The sequence below is a fragment of the Thamnophis elegans genome, chromosome Z, assembly GCF_009769535.1.
Source record: "Thamnophis elegans isolate rThaEle1 chromosome Z, rThaEle1.pri, whole genome shotgun sequence".
NCBI lineage: Eukaryota > Metazoa > Chordata > Lepidosauria > Squamata > Colubridae > Thamnophis > Thamnophis elegans.
The window spans coordinates 114,770,392-114,791,992 of NC_045558.1; the positions used below are offsets into that span (position 1 = coordinate 114,770,392).

Consider the following 21,601-nt stretch of genomic DNA (forward strand, 5'->3'; position numbering starts at 1 on the left):
TAAAAAGCATTTGTTATATTCTTGATCAATCTTCTGGAGATAGAATTCTGTTTCTGTATTCATAGTAGAAGATTTAGGAAAATAGTACTTTTATCTACTTGTTTATATACTGTACATTTTGCCCACTCTATCCCTATTTGTTCACTGAAACTTTGATTTCTTGAACTTAAGCAGTGGACCAGCTCTCTGAAATAATCTAGGAACTGGCCAAGATTAAAAAGCAGAGACTGATAAGTGCTTTAATATCTGTTCAAATGTAATGCATTTCCTAGTCCCTATTGTGGTATTCTTGGCTATTAACATGGTCAGAAAGTTTCCTCCTTTTCTGTATTATCTTATAATATGCAATAAACTAAGATAGTAAAAAATAAAATCTTTAACATATTTTGTACGTAGTTCTAACACTGTTTAACAAAGAAAGAAAAACAAAAGAGGCAGTCACTCCTGGGTGGTATTGGGATGGTAAACTCACTATCTATTTTATTGGCAACACCAGAAACGATGAGTACACTGTAAAGTCCAAAAGAAAAGAGAAAGGGCATTGGTACTTACCTGATACGCCTCTTCTAATAAGAGGGGAGATAGCATCCATGTATGGGTTGACACTGTCCATACTCTGATTGGACTGAGTCTGATTATTAATTAATTAACAAGCCTTATAACCCCATCCTGGAGTGACTCTACCCAGTTTTTCCACAAAGGAAATAAATACAGATACAATGATGTTATCCAACAATGGCTTTAGTAAGAAATTATAAATGGTACAAAGAGTCTTGAACTTTAAAGGAGGTCAGATTATACACAACATGGAGGCACAGCTAGAACTGGTACAACAGATGGGGGGGCCTGGATGCTATCTCTCCCCTTATTAGAAGAGGCGTATCAGGTAAGTATCAACGCCCTTTCTCAATAAGGGTGGAGATAGCATCCATTACTGTTCATTCCACAAGGAGCACCGCTTCCACCATGGTGTGGTCTACTCTGGCATCATTGGACGAGATCTGCAGGGCAGCAGCGTGGGTGTCCCCTTTGTCCTTTTTCAGACACTATCAACTAGATAAATTCGCTTCTGCAGACACAGACTTTGGCCATAGAATCTTGCAAGCGGTCGGGTCAGAGAGTCACCAGCTAGAATGATCTACTTCCGTCCCTTGAGAATGGCTGGACTTGGGTATGTCCCATACATAGACTCTATCTGAGTACTCACCCCCTTTCAGAGCTAGCCGCTCAACCACCAGGTGGTAAACTGGAGCCAACAGGCCTCTGGGTGTTCCAGCGATCCCTGGGTGAGCACTATCTGTTCCGATGGAGACGAACTCCAAGATCAGATTGAACCTGACTGTGGCCCTGACCCAGGGATCAGAAGTTGTGGCCTCCCATTGGTCTGCTAAAATTCGCAGCCTTCCCTCAATGAGAGTCTGAGCCTGGGGCAGTCTAAGGTTTCCGGTAGTATTGGTTACCACCACCCTGAAAAGGCCTTTTGGATTTCCCCCCTCTCGGTTGCCGATACTGCTGTTGGTTCCGGGAGCGGTAAACAAATCCGTCCTGTTGGCGAAAACCTGAGGGGGAATAATCTGATTGTCTGAAGGATCCCCCATAATCCTGAGCCCTGAACTGTTGTCGTCTAAGGTAGGGTGTGGAGCGGGCAAAGCCCTTCTTAGGGTTAGAGGGTAGGATCTTACGCTCATCCTTTCCCTCGACTAATAAGGGATTAAGCGAGTCCCCAAAGAGGTCTCTCCCCTTGTATGATTCCGACACCAGACACCTCTTGTGCTTGACATCAGATTGCCATTGGTGCAGCCATAGGAGCCTTCGCGAAGCCACCAAAGATGCCATGGCCTTGGATGTGAATCTGTTAGCATTCAGGGTGGCATCTGTGGTGAACTGCACAGCTGCAATTATTTTGTTAAGGTCCTGGTGTGCTCATGAATCGCCCGCTGGGATGCACTCCTTTAGCTGTTGGAGCCAACAGAGACTGGAGTGAGAAAAGAAGGACGCTGACATGGAGGCCCACACTGCCCAGGCCACTGCCTGATGATCCCGCTGGAGGACTTGGTTGGCTCATCTGTCCTCCAGCTTAAGGATGTCCTCCTGTGCTCCGGGCAGGGTGGTATTGGAATGCAGCACAGCAATAGGGCCATGGCAATCAATGTTGGGCCATAAGAGGGATTTGTCGAGAGCTGCCCACTGCCTCTGCACCATGTCGATGAATAGCTAAGGCACTGGTATCAGTTTCAATTTTCTGCTCTGTAAACAATACCTTGGCCAATGGCAGTTGAGCCAGGGCAGCAGTGATGAAGGGCGGAACCTTGACATCAGAGGATGCCTTGGCCTTAGTTAACAGCGGCTTGAACAAGGACCCAGCACGTCTTCACCCGAGAGCTCGACGTCTCTAATCTCTCCTTCTTCAGATATGGGGGAAGGGCTGCGGATAAGGTCTGCAGGAGGCAGGTGAGTGAGTGACTGTAGGTGCCCCCACTTGTGAGACCCTGTCACCCAGCGTAGCCCAAGTGCCCCCTGACTGCACCCCCTGGAATCTCTCTTGGAGGCCTGCCGCGATACCCTGCCTGATGGCCTCTGCGAGGAAGTCTTGGATGCCTAAGCCATTGGTGGGATGGCAGGCACTGGATAGGCTGTCGGCAGTGTGATCCATTGTTCCTCAGACAGCAGACCTGCCGCAGTTGGGGTAAAGGTGGCCTCTGCTGGCCTTGTTGCGGCCTGGGTATTGCACTACCCCAGAGCCCAGAGGTATCTATAGGGAGCATCGGACTGAAAAGCCCCTGGCTGATCTCCAGCTGTAGAGATGGCAGTGGGCTAGGCCAGCCTGCTTAGGCAGGCAAGGCATCAGCGCGCTGCTATGTAGGCTCCCTATGGGAGATTTTGGAGCTCGACTTTGATGACTTCTTGGCCTTGGACCCCTTAAGAGATGATGATGATGAGGAGGTCTTACTGGGTGCTTTTCTTCCTGAGAGGACTTGAGGTGGCGAACATGAGGGAGGAGAGGGCACCGTTTGCCCTATCGTGAGGCGGCCCTGATCGATTTCAGAAGTGCATCTGACGGTGCCTGCCACAAGACCTTGTCCGTTGCTGTCAGCCATCGAAGTAATTGCCCGATTGGGGTATCGAAATGGCGGCCACGACTGATCTGGGTTCTGCCCCCAGTCAAAATGGCATTCACATGCTTTTTGGTTGATCTTTCAGGCTTCTTCAAGTAATTCTACTGCATGTTTGGGAATTTTTCTTTCAATCCCAAATGTCAGAGCAATACTTTATCTTTCTCAGTCAGAAAACTATCTGACACTTTCAATGAAGGAAATATTTGGATACTTTGCAAAGCTTAATTACGCTTTGTTCTAACCCATTGGTAGAGGAAATGGAAAATATGTGATTGCTGGAGATCTTTTGTCCATCTCAACTTCAAATTCAGGGATAGTAGGCTGTCCTTCTACCCAAATTATGCATGATGATATGACATAGCAGTTAGCAATAGCAGTTAGACTTATATACCGCTTCATAGGGCTTTCAGCCCTCTCTAAGTGGTTTACAGAGTCAGCATATCTGGGTCCTCATTTCACCCACCTTGGAAGGATGGAAGACTGAGTCAACCTTGAGCCGGTGAGATTAGAACCGCTGAACTGCAGATAACAGTCAGCTGAAGTGACCTGCAGTACTGCACCCTAACCACTGCGCCACCTCAGCTCTTTATTCATGACATGAATAAAGAAGAATAGATTCATGTAAATAAATATTATCCTTTATCAAAAATGTTCATATAAGAATGTCTGTGTAGTAGCAGCACTTTCTCAAATTTGCTTATGTCTTAATTATGCATGTTCAAATTTTGTTAATATTTAAAAGAGGAACCCTAAGGAAGATCACAGCTGATAGCACACTGGGATTTTAAAGTAATAGTTACAGAAGAGAATGACAACTCACTCTCCTAAAATTGGACTAGCTAACCTCCCAACTCAGAGTTTCATTCCTATTATGGCCAAGAATAATATATTTCAGTTTCATTTGTTTGCTTTTTACATTTAAATGACTGTTGTCTTGCAATACATATCTTCACAATTCAGAAAGCAGGACAAAGCCAATTATAAGACAACATAATAATTTTAAAATAACCCAAAACAAGATCGGCCGGCACTTTGATGTAAACATTCCTAAACCCCTTCTCCAAATGAAGGGAAACACATCAACACAAACCCCAATCCCAACCCTCTGTCTACCAACTTTCATGATGTGGCCCTCAACTGTCTCACAAATGCTTATTTGTGGTCCCTCAATTGGCAACAAAAATGTCCATTTTGAATTATGCCAAAATAGCCTTTCCTGTCTGAGTAGAAAAGAAAGCACTTGCTGAACTGTAAGAAATGCAGCTTCTCTAGCAATTCCATAGGGAATCAAGTCAAGGCTTAATAATTATCTTTCTATTTGGGAATCTAAATAACTACATTTAATTCTCTTCTTTTTCCAAATCCCTGTGGATTTCACTGTCTTATTACAAAACTTCTAATTGTGAAATAATTGCTTCTTTACCTTTGCAATATATGGAGATATATATATGTATATATACAAATAATAATATCATTTAGAGGGGGAGAGGGGGGGAGTATGGTCAGGTAAGATCAACTGTAAGATCAACTGTATCTATACAGGCTAGTCTAAGGTTCAGATTTTTCTAGCAGATGAAAATCTTTGAAGTGAAACAGAGTAAATCACAGGAATGTTAATAGCTATGCCTTAGGAGGAAAAAAATACAGGATTCTTGACTAATGCCTTGTCCTGAGAATGGCAATTTTATTGGTCCTACTACTAGCATTGCTTCCTCATGTGGTGTGCAAGACTGACAGATGCAGCATCAGTAATCCACACTCACCATATCACAAGTACCATCAGCTAGGAGACCTTATGATTGGTGGCATTGTTTTTCAAGCTAGCATCTTCAGCCAGGAAATTACCTTCACTAATTTCCCCCCACCAGCATTGCCCGGCAGCTTTGTGTAAGGAATTAAATCACTACTTGCTAATACTTCCTGGTTTTTGATCTCTGGAATAGTCAAATGTAGTACTGCCATATACAATAATACTGACAAGCTTGAGCATCATTAAGGAGATGCTTCTTCTTTCTGAATACAAAGAAAAAAGAAAGACAATAGGATAATATATATTCCAATATTGAAAGCAGTATTCCCCAAACTAAAGGCCACCCAAAGTATCATTTCCAGAATTCACATTCTGATTGGGGAATGTTAGGAAATGCAGTTTATGCAGCTTGAAAATTCCCAGATTGAGGACTAGTTTAAAACTATTTTACTATTCTATGTTTCTCTTTTCAATGCTTTCTCCTACCAATTATCTCATCATGACAGTTTCTCTCCGTTTCATGCTTTGGATTTTGTCAACTCACATTTGTCTTCTAGTTACATAAAATTTTCCTCATTTTTAATTTAAAAAAATAATGAAATTGAATTTACACTTATACCATGGAGGATAAATAAACCCATTTCTCATATCCTGTATACCCTTTAATAAAAGATTGTAAATTTTATTACTTTGATGTAACACTGTCTTTAAACTTGCCTTGGTGTGTAAAATTGACACAAATAGTGCTAAGATCCAGCCAAATAGGGACATTGCTTTATCACTCCTCAAAGGACACGCTCACATAGATCATTGCAAGGTTTTTCTATAATGACATGGGTATTTCCAGGAAGTGAATTTATAGTAGCCCCTTTTTAATGGAATGTACTCATGTGTACTTCAACTTCTACCATTTCCTTCCTTCAACACTCTACTATTTGGTGAGTTGAAATCCAGAGTCGAAATTCATCGCTTAAGTACCTGTCTGGGAAAGGTTGTTCTGTAATTTTTATTACGAATTAGAATTATTTTCCAAATATTGTGCTTTATCACTGTTTTCCTTTTTGAAAACATTAAGTGATAATTTAGAAATTTAATCCTCTTTCATAATAAAATCACACACATCCGATGGATCTTTGTGGATATATAAAACAGCAGCTTGAGTATCTATCCCTCCAAATGCAACTATTGTTGAATTTTGAGCTCTTTTCAGATTTCTCTATTTTTCTCTGTCTCATTTTTTTCCTTCAGGAACTTCTTACCATACTTTCAATGTTGTTCAGTTTCTTCTGATTTAAAATATTTTGAAAAAAAATACTTTCTATATGACCACATTCATTGCTTACATTTTTGATATTTAAAAAGATAAGTTGATGTTTGTTATCCTGAACTGTGCATTTTTTCAATATTTCAATACCGAAATATAAATTACTTGGCAATCAGGTTTCATGAAGGTTTTCAATATTACATGCTTGAGTGCACAACTATGTGCGTTCATGTTAAGTATGTTGAACTATGCTGGATCACAGTATTAATTTTGAGTTGCCATATTTAAAAAGACCTATTACCAGAAATGGAGAATTGCTGTATCATGAATTTGAATAGTTATTTTGCTTAGCAATACTCAGCTTTTTAAAATAAATATATTAGGCATAACTCCATATCTATCAAAGTTTTAGTGATATGTTAGATTTAAAGAAGAATCTATATAGTATAGAGATTTAAATAATGGATATCTGTATAACTGGAATGTGAACATCAATGCAAAAGTGAATTCCAAATTCTTTACAAAATTATGCACACAGGGCAAAATTACAAATAAAATTGCAAAATGACCGTTTTTGACAAATATATTTAACATGTGTATTTTCACAAACATTCAGAGAATGTGTGCATGTGTTTTTTTTTTTAAAAACCCAATTTCTTTATAAAATGATAATGGGTGACCAAACCTTACATATGAAAATCTCAGAGAACCCCAAATTAATATTTGTCCATTACTAATTTAGATGGGAGAGGTTCTGTTATTTCATACTGTACATATTTGGACTTCAAAGTCAAAATGCTGCAAGGTTTACACTGATATGAAAACCACTTCACTGCATCTTAACAGTATAAGCTTGCGGCTACTAGTTTACAATATCAGACAAATAGTGGAACTAGCCTGCTCAATTTTTCTACCTCAATAATTCCTGTCTAGAAACCTGTAATAGTTCAATATGGAATAGCACTCTCATATGCAGCACAAATCTCATTGTAGCTTAATTCCTAAGAATTACCAGCACATCCTGGCTTTGGAATTCGCTGTGAAGGAGATCAATGAAAACCCACAGATCTTACCCAATCTCACCTTGGGCTTCCGCATCTATGACAGCTATGATAATGCTAAGAGCACATATCATACCACCATGCTACTTCTATCATCCATGGAGGGGTTGATCCCCAACTACATATGTAACCCTCACAACAGTGCAATAGCTGTTGTCGGGGGACTGGATGCCCATATCTCACTTTATGTGGCCACTATGTTGGATATCTATAAGATTCCACAGGTAAGATACTTTTATCTATATGCCAATTTAATAATGTTTTCAATTTCTTGATTATTCTGAATGTTGTATTGAACTCCAAACTATAATTGAGTATTTCTGTATTTCCAACAGTCATAGTATCATAAGTAGTCCCATTGAATTGAATCCATCATATATTTACCTGCATTTATGTCCACTGACTACATGGCATATGTACTTGTAAGGAATTTAAGAAATGTTGAACTAGAGTTTTAATTACTGCATCACGTTAATTTTTGTTGCATTTAATTTCCATACAAGTCTGCTCTACTTATTGTAAATCAATGAACAGAACTATAGAATACAATACAATACAATAGCAGAGTTGGAAAGGACCTTGGAAGTCTTCTAGTCCAACTCCCTGCTAGACATGAAAGCTTATACCATTTCAGACAAATGGCTAAGGGTTAGGGTTAGGGTTAGGGTTAGGGTTAGGGTCTTCTTAAAGACTTCCAGTGTTGGGGCATTCACAACTTCTGGAGGCAAGCTGTTCCACTGATTAATTGTTCTAACTGTCAGGAAATTTATCCTCAGTTCTAAGTTGCCTCTCTCCTTGATTAGTTTCCATCCATTGCTTCTTGTTCTACCCTCAGGTTCCTTGGACAATAGTTTGACTCCTTCTTCTTTGTGGCAACCCCTGAGATATTGGAACACTGCTATCATGTCTCCTCTAGTCCTTCTTTTCATTAGACTAGACATACCCAGTTCCTGCAACCGTTCTTCATATGTTTTAGTCTCCAGTCCCCTAATCATCTTTTTTGCTCTTCTCTGCACTCTTTCCAGAGTCTCAACATCTTTTCTACATCCTAGTGACCAAAACTGGATGAAGTAATCCAAGTGTGGCCTTACCAAGTCATTATAAAGTGGTATTAACACTTTACATGATCTTGATTCTATCCCTCTGTTTATGCAGCCTAGAACTGTTTTGGCAGCTGCTGCACACTGCTGGCTCATATTTAAATGGTTGTCCGCTAGGACTCCAAGATCCCTCACAAAGTTACTACTATTGAGCAAGGCACCATTTATACTGTACCTGTGCATTTCATTTTTCTTGCCTAAAGGTAGAACGTTATGCTTTTCACCATTGAATTTCATTTTATTAGATAGTGCCCAATGTTCAAGTTTGTCAAGATCCTTCTGTATCTTAAGCCTATCTTCTGGAGTGTTGGCTATTATTGCCAGCTTGATGTCATCTGCAAATTTGATAAATTCCCCATTTATGCCTTCATCCAAATCATTGATGAAGATATTGAAGAGTACTGGGCCTAAAACAGAGCCTTGGGGAACTCCACTGCATACTTCTCTCCATATAGATGCAGTTCCATTGAGGACTACACGTTGAGTGCGGTTGGTCAACCAGTTATGAATCCATCTGGCGGTGATGCTGTCTAACCCACATTCTTCTACTTTATCTAGTAGTAGGTTATAGTGTACCTTATCAAATGCCTTACTGAAGTCCAAGAAAACTATATCGACAGCATTCCTCTGGTCCACTAATTTTTTCACTTTGTCAAAGAATAAAGCATGTTTTGTGAGCACAGCAATTTTACTCACACTAACTATTGCTTAATTTTATAAACTCAGTCCTTTAGTTTCAATGAGATCCATAAGAAATCAATGTAAGAGTAAAATACTTCTAAATAAGCCTACACCTAATATTATCTTTACACACAACTAGAAGTGCTTCAGAAGGTAATTGTTTAAATATATTTCAGTTCAGATTCAGACTTGACAATAGCATAGAGACAGCTTTGGGACACTTAAAGTAATCTCTGAAGGAAGTAGAAGATGGACAATTGTCCTAGCTTAGGCTTGTGGATATCTCAATGGTGATTAGTATCACCAACTAGAGTTTCTTTTTGGAATGCCTTTGAGAATGCAAGATAGATTGCATGGTTCTTTCATGATATTGTTCCTATCTCAAGGATGCATTTCAGAAAGTACTATTGGGAGATTCTTGTTCTATTCCATATGATTAGATATAAAGGGTTGTAAGAATCATTCTTGTGCTCTATGCTATTTATGAAGCCACTGGGTATGATCATCAAGTACTACAAGGGAAGTGTCTCAATGTAGGTTCCAGAATAACAAAGTTGGAAGGAACCTTGGAGGTCTTCTAGTCCAACCCCCTACTCAAGCAGGAAACTATACCATTTCAGAAAATGATTTATCCAATATCTTCTTTAAAAATTCCACTTTTGGAGCACTCACAATTTCTAAAGGCAAGTCATTCCATTAATTAATTGTTCTGTCAGGAAATTACTCTTTAGTTCTAGGTTGGTTCTCTGCTTAATTAGTTTCCATCCATTGCTTTTTGTCCTGCTTTCAAGTGCTTTGGGGAATAGATTGACCCCTTCTTCTTTGTGGCAGCTCATTAGATTTTGGAACACTGCCATCATATTACCCCTGGTCCTAATTTTCATAATAAACAGATCATCAGAAATGTTTTGGTTCTACTTGGATTCGATTGAGGTCTGGATTGTGGTAAATAAATTGAAAATGAATCTAGAGAAGCCTAACAGCATGCAGATGACAAAGTTATTTTGAATCAATAAATTCATTTGTCCCAAATGGAAATATTTTTTCCACCATGAATCAAGTTTATAATTTAAGAAAAGTCATAGACCTTCTTCTGCCCCTTAGTATTCAAGGCAGTGTAGTTGGTAGAAGTATTAATGATAATCTGTGAATAGTTTAACATCTGTACCCCTTTTCAATCAGGGAAAAGCTGGTTACCATTAGCCATCTGCAGAGTATGTATTACTCATTTAGCCAAAACCAATGGGCTGTTCCCAGGAATCTTTTTAAAGGAATTACACAAATTAAAAGATCAATTATGATATCATTGGAAGCATAAAATATCTCCCTCAGTTAAGGTGCACTGGATTTCACTTGTTTCCCATTCCAAATTCTCATTACATTTACATCTTGTTTATGGTTGCTGTAGTGCAGCAGTCAAGGCAAGACACTGGGCTAGAAACCAGGAGACTGATTTCTACTATCGCCTTGGGTATAAAGTCAGATGTGTGTCTTTGATGTAGCCATTCTCTTTCAGTCACTCTTTTCCATTGCCTAGGGAGGAGGCTATGGCAACCTACTTCCAAAATAAAACTTGCCAAGAAAATTGCAGGGATTGGTCTAGGCAGTCACCAGCATTCAAAAACTCACTCAAAAACACACACACAACATAACTGTTTGGTCTGTTCTATTTGAATTCAAATGCATTAAATTAAATGTCTTTTTTATTTCATTTATATCTCAAAATCTACATTGCTAATGTATCTTATCCATTATATAAGCTGTAAAAATATGATATACATACTCTATTTTTATTTATTTATTTCATCAAGTATGAATTAGATAACAGATATAAGTATAGACATGATTAGGAATACATGAAATGAATACAAATACAAGGGAATATAAGGAGAGGGATGGTAGGCATGATGGTGCGCTTATGCACCTGCCATAAAGACCTTTTAGGAATGGGGTGAGGTCAACAGTAGGCAGTCTAAGGTTAAAGTTTTGGGGGTTGGGGAAGAAACCACAGTATCAGGTAGTGCATTCCAGGCACTGATAACTCTTTTACTGAAGTCGTATTTTCTGCAATCAAGTTTGGAGTGGTTTACCATAAGTTTGCATTTTTGTGAGCTCATGTGTTTTTGTAGTTGAAGCTGAAGTATTCATTGATAGATAGGACATTGTAGCAAATAATTTTATGTACTATGCTTAGGTTGGATCAAAGACGGTGTAGTTCTAAATTGTCTAAGCCCCAAAACTGGTGGCATAAGGTATTCTGTTGCGAGCAGAGGAGTGGAGGACTCTTCTCATGAAATATCTCTGGACTTGTTCGATTGTATTTATGTCTGATATACAGTGCAGGTTCCAGACAGATGAACTGTATTCAAGAATTGGTCTAGCAAAAGTTTTGTTTGCCCTAGTTTGCAGTTCAATATTACCAGAAAAGAAGCTACGCAAGATTTGGTTAACAATTCTTAATGCCTTTTTGGCAATGCTGTTATAGTGAGCTCTGGCACTTAGATCATTTGAGATGAGTACTCCAAGGTCCTTAACAGTGTGGGGGTCATCTATGATGTCATATCCACTCAGCTTGTATTTTGTATTCTGATTTTTTCTGCCAATGTGTAAGACAGAGCATTTGTTGGATGAGATTTGGAGTTGTCAATTTTTTGACTATTCTGACACATAGTCACGGTCTTTTTGTAGGGTAGCAGCATTGTGAGTGATATTGAATAGTTTTACATCATCAGTGAAGAGTTGCTTATAATATGATCACAAAGGTCATTTATGTAAAGAGTGGGTCCTAAAACGCTACCTTGGGGGACACGGCTGTTAACAAGTACAGGGTTTGATAAGATGTTTCTTATTTTGACTACTTGTCGCTTGTTTGATAGGAACACATCTATCTATTTATGCAGGGAACCAAATATGCCATAAGATTTTAGTTTTAGAATTAGTTTGTCATGTACTACTGAATCAAAAGCTGTACAGAAGTCTATGTAAATTGCATCTATTGCTTTACCCTAGTCGAGTTGTGAGGTCCATATGTTTTTGCAGTGTAAGAGTTGCAGATTGCAGGATAGATTTTTTCTGAAGCCAAACTGCTTGTTAGAGGGTAGGTTGTTGTCTCAAAGTAGAGGGTAACGGGTTGGTTTATGATTGATTCTATGACTTTGCAGGTGACACAATGAAATGAGATTGGTCTGCAATTTTCAACTAGGCTGTGGTCACCCAGGGATGACCATGGCTAGTGACCATAAGTTTGGCAAGGAGCTGGTTTTGAAGGATATTTCATAGATTATGAAATGGTGGTTGAGAGGTTTTTTAAGAAGTAGGCACATAATCCATCAGGGCCAAAAGATAGATATAGTTTTAGGTTACGTAGTGCCTTTTCAACAGCATCTTCTGTAAAATCAACATGAAGTAGATTATTGTAATTGGTTGTGGTACAATTGGGAAATGTGGGGCATGAGCCATTGATGTTTACAAAGACTAAACCAAAGAATATGTTGAAGAGGTTGGCTGTAATGGTTTCATCATTACAGTCTTTCCCGTTTGGCTCTTTTAGTGGTGGGATGGATCTTGAGTCTTTAAGTTTGTTGTTTATAAAATTATAGAAGGCCCAGGTGGATTTTGTGCATAGTAGGTTTTCCTTTTGTTTGCTATGATAACTGATGTATTCTGCCTTTATCTGTCGGCATAAGATTTTTAAAGTTAGCTACATAGCCAGTTTTCTTTTTGTGCCAGAGTGTTGTTTTTTTTTTTACTGAAGCTTCCTTATTGTTATTCGTAACTTGTTGTTCCTAGTTTTGGTGGTTATTAGAGGTACATATTGTTTGATGATTCTTTTGATTTTGTGCAAAAAATGTTATAATGGTCTTTGACAGTGTTGCAGACAGTGAACAGAGTTTGCCAGTCAACGGACGAGAGGTCCTCAGTTATGAGATCATAGTTGGCTTTTCTAAAGTTATACTTTGGGATTCTATCATTATTATCATTTTTGTAAGGACATAAATTGAGACAAAAGTCAATCATGCTGTGGTCACTGTTGGAAAAGGGTTTATTTATTTGTAGACCATAGAATGAATGTAAACTATTGCAGAAAATGAGATCTAGGCAGTTGTTGCATCTAGTGTTGTTTGTTACTAGTTGATCCAATCCCAGATTAGCAGTAATGGCATGGTTGTATGTATTGTTTCTGTTGTACATTCATTTAGGATCCAATTAATAAAAGGTGGATTGAGGTCACCAAGAAAGATAACAGGATGTGGACAAGAGGTTGCCCACGTTAGTAGTAAAGTTACACTGTTTCCTGAAAATAAGACCTCCCCGTATAATAAGCCCAATTGGGCTTTTGAGCACAATGCGCTAAAAGTAGCCCTCCCCAAAAAATAAGCCCTCCCCAAAAAATAAGCCCTCCCCAAAAAATAAGCCCCCCCAAAATATTGCAGCACTGTTGCAGTTATGAGGTGACCAAGTTTGCTGCCTCCTGTACCTCAAAAGTAATAAGACATCCCCAAAAATAAGGCCAAGTGCTTATTTCAAAAGTCAAAAGAAAGTAAGACACGGTCTTACTTTCAGTGAAATACAGTAGTTTGTTTGCATGTACCAGATCGTAATCAGGGGCTCTGTAACAAAGCAAGAAGAAAAATGTGGTGTTTAGGGGCAGCTTGTATAACTATGTATATATAAATAACATATGTGATTATAAATAACATGTATATAATATATCTTGCCTATATAATATTGGTTGTTTTATGTATTTTTCATTAGACATCATGAGTCTAAATTAATTAGCAGAAATGCAAATTCACCAAGATTCAAGTTGAGATTCAGTTCAATTAAAGATTTGGTATAGACACAGCTATATTTGTTTTATTTTCCAACACAATGGAGGGAAATGACAAGGATAAATAGATCTTTTAAAAAACAATAAGATTGCAATTTTTAATCAAGTATCCTAAATGGTTACATGGCAAAATATTTTGGGAACTATTTCCCCATTTTAAGACAGAAATAGTACAGATTAGGAAAGAATAGCACAGCAGAAAATCTTCTCAAACTGAGAACCTAGATAAATAAGACTGTTTGAAAAAGTAAATTCTTATTAAACTTTGAACAAACTGCCATCCTCCAATCATTAGCATATGTGTATGCTATATTTTGATACAATTAACAAATGGCAGGTCTTCTCTGTAATGTCCTAAAACAGTTATTTTTTTATTCTAGTGTTACCATATTTGGGAATTGTATGCTCCATTGTTTATATAATGTGTAAAGAAGGACCCTGTGTTATTGGCAATTATAGCAAGCTCATAAGTTCAAAGCTGGTATTCAGAGGTGGTATTTTGCCGGTTCGCACCCTTTCAGGCAAACTGGTAGGGGTGGCGGCACAAGGCTCTGCACATGCCCAGATGTGCTCCCACTACCAAACAGGTAGTAAAGAAAAGAGGTTTTGAGCCACACAGAGAATAATGAAGGCTCACTTGGGCCATGAGAAGGCAGGACAAATAACAGAAAGAACACATTTTTCTTTGAGAGGGAATCACAGAAAATGGGGAGCAATGCATCTACAGATTGGAAAGAGTCAACAGGGCAAACTAAAGACCAAACAATAGACTGAGAAATAAAGATAAGAAATAAAAGGGTGTACATTTAAAGATGTGCTGACCATCCACGCAAAAGGATCAAATTTATTTATTTATTTAAAAAGGTGCCTGCTTTGAAAGCACATGTACTATTTTTGTCTGGAAAAAATGTTACAGGGTAAATCTACATTTATTTCACTTAAACAAATTCTATCAAACTAAGTGGCACCAAAAAGTATTTCCTGTATATTCTAAATACTGTATGGAAAGACATTGGGAATAATGCTTGAGCCATTAGGAACCTAGAAACCCCTTGAAGTTTCAGATGATATCCATGTCAAGGCACTTGATTCAATGCATCATCTTGAATTACCCAAACATTCATATAACAGAATAACAGAGTTGGAATGGACCATGAAGGTCTCTAGTCCAATTCCCTGCTCAAGCAGGAGAACCTATATGATTTCTGAAAAGTTGCTGTCCAGTCTCTTCTTGAAAGCCTCCAGTGATGAAGCACCCACAACTTCTGAAGCAAGCTGTTCCATTAATTAATTGTTCTCACTGTCAGAAAATGTCTCCTTATTTCTAGGTTGAATTTCTCCTTGATCAGTTTCCTTCTGTTGTTCCTTGTCTGGCCTTCGGAAAATCTCTTTCCTCTCTGTGACAGACCCTCAAATTTTGGAATACTGCTATCATGTCACCCCTGTTCCTTCTCTTCACTAGACTAGCTATGCCCAGTTTTGACTGAATGCCCAGTATTTAATTTTAAGCAATTATTAAATCTAAGGCAATCTCCTTGATTTCACATAGAAATAGTAATATGTAATGTAGAGGATCTGCAAACATTATTTGTATTAGTAGTGTGGAAGATTGCCTTATATGACTGATGTAATTGTTATTATTATCATCTACATTATGTAGCTTGTTAGGACAATCTGAAAATGCTGTACAGTTTTGACTATTATTTTCTCTTCCATGTCTCATCAGCTCATTTATGGCTCTGCTCCACTGATGAATGATAAAACTCCAGGCCTTTCTTTTTACCAGATGGTTCCACCAGAAGCCCTTCAACATGCAGGGATGGCATCACTGCTCCTGCATTTCAACTGGACCTGGATTGGTCTCCTTGCAGTGGATAGTGAGCATGCAGAAGAAATTATACGAAATGTGGTTCCACTTTTTTTCAAAAAAGGAATATGTTGTTCTTTTATTGAAAAACTCCCAAAATATAGTGATGTAAGTGGATTGGAAGGTATGATTATTCAGGGAGCAAAAGTATATGAGCTTATGATGGACAATAAAACGAATGTGATAATTGTCTTTGGAGAATCTACCACCATGGGGACATTGAGATGGTTCACATATCTACCAAATATCACAGATGTGACAAGTAAACCTAAAGGAATTGTATGGATACTGAATGCTCAGATTGAGTTTGCTTCATCAGCATTTCAACGCGATTGGACAACAGATATAATCAATGGTGCTCTTTCTTTCACAATGCAATCTGTTGATCTACCAGAGTTTAAATCATTTGTTAAGAAAAAAAATCCCTTCGTCGCCAAGGAAGATGGATTTATCAATCTGTTCTGGCAAAATGTTTTTGCCTGTGATATGCCTGCTGCAGTTCTGGATGATGTGCCTGAGAAAATTTGTAATGGGGAAGAGAATCTTGAGACCATTGCTGGGCCTTTTTTTGAAATGAGAATGACTGGTCACAGCTACAGCATCTATAATGCTATTCATTCTTTAGCTCATGCTTTACATGCCATGTCCTCCTCAAAACATAAAAGAAGAGGTCTGACAGACAGGATAGGAGGGAAGATCCATAAAAAAGACTTCTGGCAGGTAATGGACCCAAAGATCTTATTTGGTTCAGGAGCAACAGTGTTTGCATGATGGCAAGGCTGATCTCCATTTCCTCAATTCCTGTCCCTCACAAATCTCACATGGATCTATATCTGTATGTGTAACTGTTTAACTCTGAACAGCATGCAGATTTTAATTTATTGGATCTAGTTGATTTTATATTAAATAGCATTCAAATGATAAAAGAATGGTTAGCAAAATTAAGAGGTTACTGAAATCCATTACCTTCCATCTCTCCTATCATACATTTTCTAATTTTCTTCCAACAATCCTATAAATTATACTCTTCTCTTCTTTTAATTCTATTAAAAAGAGAAGTAATATACATAGAATGCAACTATATATCCATTTGCCTCTTCTGAAAATTACCCCAATGGAGAGGAATAATTTAACCCTTCCAATACTCTTGCATTTTTCTTTTGATTTAGTTCCATAACTTTCTGAGAACTGTATCTTTTAACAACAGTGCTGGAAAACTTGTTTCATTTGATCAGAATGGGGTTGTAAGAGGTGGATTTGATGTTACGAACTGGATTGTTTTCCCAAACCAATCATTTATTCGACTGAAAATTGGAAATATAGATCACTTACATCCTCCAGATGAAATGTTAAACATCAATAATGAAAACATTTCATGGCACAAATGGTTTAATCAGGTAAATCTGAATTTTATTTATTGGTTGAATGACTTATTGATTTCATTTATGTGAAAGAAAATGTTATAAATATTATTGAATTCACAGTTTGAATTATATTTTTCTCTATTCAAAAATTTGACTTCATTGTATTTGGTAAATATTAGGAAAGTTAAGCAATCTGGGTAAGTGAACTTTTCTTACAACTTGCGGTTGGCTGCATTTTAATTAATAATTCCATATTAAAATGAATTCTCCTATATTGGATCTTGTCGCAACCAAATCTCCGTCAATAGAAAAATCAGACAAGGTTACTTAATTTGGGTTTAATTCTACAGCTTCTATACTTACAGAATATAGCATTCAGATTATTTCATTCATGTAAAAGCACAACAAAAAGATTGACAATTAATAAACAAAAGAAATTAAAGGCATAACTTAAGAGAAAACAAAATTCTGAGTATCTCATTATAGTCCTCACCTACACCATTCACTTTATTTTTCTATTTATTTCTCTTTTTGCTTTTGTATTTGCTTCTACCACATACATAGACCAATTCATGTACAGCTTTTTCTTCTTCAAATTTCTCATCTCCCTGTTTCTGAGAATCTCGTCAATTCTATCCAGGTTTTCCATTATCTAGATGCTTTCCATTAATTCATTATGTCTTTAGATGTTTGAAATGAAATCCTCATTTATTTTCTCCCTATAGACCAATCATGCACAATGTATTATCTTAGAAATTTAGAAATTCATGTACTATTGAATAATTTTCCATCTAGAAGTAAATGCTGATTGCTAATGCAGAATTAACTATACTACTATGGTCAGTTCATTGTTTTAATGGAATAGGCAAAGGTAAATAAGTTCCTAAGCATGGGATATATGAATTAAAAGAGATAGAAATCTCTTAACCAAACTTTCCCCCCTTTTTGAGATGTCAGAGCTATGTTTTAAAACCAGCAAGATGGCTTGGAAAGATTACAATCCCTAAATATAAGAGATCACTTCCATTGGCCTACTTTGATGCATTGCATAAAGTCGACTTAAAGGAATTTTTTTTAAAATGTCAAATTGAGCATTATTACCCACATGAAACAGGAAATACTTCAACAAAACTCATTGAAATTTGTTGCTATTTCAATAATCTCATCCAAATCCATTATATGAAATTCAGTAATATTATCCAGGCTCTTTTAATTACTGAAAGAGGACACAATTAGTTTATGACACAACACATGTTATAATAATATGGCTGAGAGATGAACTAATTTGACTACTTGTAAGCTTTTAGCATGTCAAGTAAGCTATCCTGATCTGCCTTTACTACTTTATCATCAGATGTTTAATTGACTGCATAACTTTAAACATTCTATACTTGCTCTGAAAATACCCACAATTTGTTCTCAGAATTTCTAATGGGCCCACTGGACAAGCAGTTTTAAACTCCTATTCCAGAACATTATTTTCCCTTTTTTTATTATTTCTAGGTGCAACCTATTTCTGCATGCAGTCAGAGTTGTTTTCCTGGTTTTAGCAAAAAAGTGAAGGAAGGGAAGCCATTTTGCTGCTATGACTGCATCCCTTGTCCAGAAGGGAGAGTTTCAACTGAGATTGGTAATCTGAGTTCTTCATTTATATGAATACTGTAGGGGACCATCATTAAAAGTTAAAATGGATTTAAAGGAGGTTAAAGAGGTTTTTTTCTCTGTTGTTGTTGTTGTTGTTGTTGTTGTTGTTGTTGTTGTTGTTTCTACTTTCATCTGAGTAATGGTTCATATGAGCCATAGTGGCTCAGTGGTTAGAATGAAGTACTGTATCCTACTAACTCTGCTCTCTTTGCTTGGAATTCAATTCCTTTGATCCTGACTTGCTCAAGCCTTCCATCCTTCCAAGGTCGGTAAAATGAGGGTCCTGATTGTTGGGACTCTGTAAAATGCTAAGAGAGTGCTATAAAGCACTGTAAAGCTGTATATAAGTCTAAGTTCTTTTTCTGGTGCTATCTAAATATGATATATATGTATAGATTTTACAAATTTTATGAAGTAAACTAATAGATGTAATTCACCATATACCTTAAATTGAGAGACGCAGTGGCTCAGTGGCTAAGATGCTGAGCTTGTTGATCAGAAAAGTCGGCAGTTCGAATCCCTATAATGGAACATAATGGAGTGAGCTCCCATTACTTGTCCCAGCTTCTGCCAACCTAGAAGTTCTAAAGCATGTAAAAATGCAAGTAGAAAAATATGAACCACCTTTAGTGGGAAAGTAACAGTGTTCTGTGTGCCTTTGGCATTTACGCATGACTACAGAGATGTTTTTTGACAGCGCTGGCTCTTCAGCTTTGAAATGGAGATTAGTACTGCCCCTTACATTTGGGATTGACTAGCACATATGTGCGAGGGGAATCTTTACCTTTACCTTTATATCTTAAACGAACCCATTCCACAATTACATGCATCCAAATGAAGAGGAATAAAGAAGATTCATATTGAAACCATCAAAGAATAAGACAGCATTGTTTATTGAGGCAACTCAAAAGGAAAAATTAAAAATATTAATCTTAATGGTCATTAAATAGTCAGAATATAGAGGCTAAAATTGTTTTAAAATAAAATATTTTTACTTTTATAAAGCAAAGGGACATAATAGGAATTACAATATTATTATAAATTTAGCAAGCCTTTGGTTTCATATTTTCTCTCTTATTTATTTACTTACAGAAAATCTACTATTTATTAATTCATAATAAAATCTATTTTTACATCAGCTAAATGAAGGTGGCTCCTGTGATTTCTGAGGCTTTCCATATCAAAATCTTAAAAGTTTAAGTTTCTATTAGAATTACAATAATAGCATACTGACAAATTTATGATTTGCATGATAAATTAACATTCATATCTTTTTCTTTCAGACAGAAGTGAATGTTCCAAATGCAAAGAGAAAACCTATCCCAACAAGAAAAGGGACTTCTGTATACCCAAAATAATTAGTTTCTTGTCTTATGAAGAACCTTTAGGGATCAGTTTAGCCTCTTTTGCACTTTCTTTTTCTTTGGCCACAGTTCTTGTGCTAAGTGTATTTATGAGGAATCACAACACTCCCATAGTCAAAGCTAACAACCGGGACTTGACCTACACTCTCCTCATCTCCCTCCTGCTCTGCTTCCTTTCAGTGCTACTATTCATTGGCCATCCTGGAAAAGTGACCTGTCTTCTCCGACAAACAACTTTTGGAATGGTTTTCTCAGTGGCTGTTTCTTCTATTTTAGCCAAAACCATCACAGTGGTTCTTGCTTTCATGGCCACCAAGCCAGGATCGAGCATGAGAAAATGGGTGGGGAAAAGATTAACTAATTCCATTGTTGTTTCCTGCTCCCTCGTCCAAGCAAGCATCTGTATTTTGTGGCTGTCAATGGCACCTCCATTCCAAGATGTTGATATGGTCTCAGTGACTGAAGAAATTTTACTGCAATGTAATGAAGGTTCTGTGACCATGTTTTATTGTGTCCTTGGCTATATGGGTTTCCTGGCTCTTATCAGCTTCACAACAGCTTTTCTTGCCAGGAAATTACCTGACAGTTTCAATGAAGCCAAATTCATCACCTTCAGCATGTTGGTCTTCTGCAGTGTTTGGTTGTCCTTTATCCCAGCATACCTGAGTTCCAAGGGGAAATACATAGTGGCTGTAGAGATTTTTTCCATTTTAGCATCTGGTGCTGGGCTTCTAGGTTGCATCTTTTCTCCAAAATGTTATATCATTGTGTTCAGGGCTGAACTGAATAATAGGGAACAGCTAATAAGAAGAAAAGACTGATAAAAATAAGTATCTATCTTCTTTCTCAACATTTTAAATCTAGATTTCTTTGTAGACACTGTATATTATTTACAAAAATGTCTCTTTTAGCTTCCGATTTATATAAATTTCCTCTATTCTCCAAAATCTCTCATTTCTTATTTAAAGAACTGAATCATTTTTTTAAAGTAACAGATAATTATCCTGCAAACTATGCTTGTTCAATTTTATTTTTGTCCAGTACCCTTTTCTTAAAGCACATTATTATTTTAATTTACCACATTTCTTGGACTATCAGACGCACATTTTCCCCCACTAAAAGAAGGTGAAAATTTGGGTGCGTCTTATATACAGAATGTAGCCCCGCCCACCCACCATTCCCTATCATTTGGCCTCTGCCTCCCAGCAATTTACCACCTTGTAGCAAATGGGAAAAATGGGGCTTGCAGAGGCCACAATAGGCTACAGTAATCCCTGCAGCCGGAAACAGCTGATCATTGGGAGAGCTTGCTGAAATGGAAAGTGAAACTTGCGATTTGATGCAACAAGGCAAATTGTTGGGAGGCAGAGGCAGATTTATTTATTTTTCTTCTAATCAGGCTAAACTGAAACAGGCTGTTTGCTGCAAGAAGGTAAGTCAATAAGTATAAATGCCTATAGAATGTTCAAATTATTAGACTTATTTTTTAAAGATTGCTTTATTATTATTCTATACAACTTAACAATATGAAGAAGCTTTTTAAAATAAATGCTTGATCT

The 21,601-nt window shown here is 37.4% G+C and overlaps 1 protein-coding gene across 1 annotated transcript; it reads left to right on the forward strand.

Annotated features, from left to right (window-relative positions):
• Positions 1-4,791: 4,791 nt before the first annotated feature.
• Positions 4,792-20,863, forward strand: LOC116521573 (vomeronasal type-2 receptor 26-like). The gene is made up of 6 exons (XM_032236231.1): positions 4,792-5,003; positions 7,124-7,415; positions 15,530-16,390; positions 16,840-17,067; positions 18,538-18,664; positions 19,962-20,863. The coding sequence occupies exons 1-6, from the start codon at positions 4,792-4,794 to the stop codon at positions 20,861-20,863; spliced, it is 2,622 nt and encodes an 873-aa protein (XP_032092122.1).
• Positions 20,864-21,601: the final 738 nt, after the last annotated feature.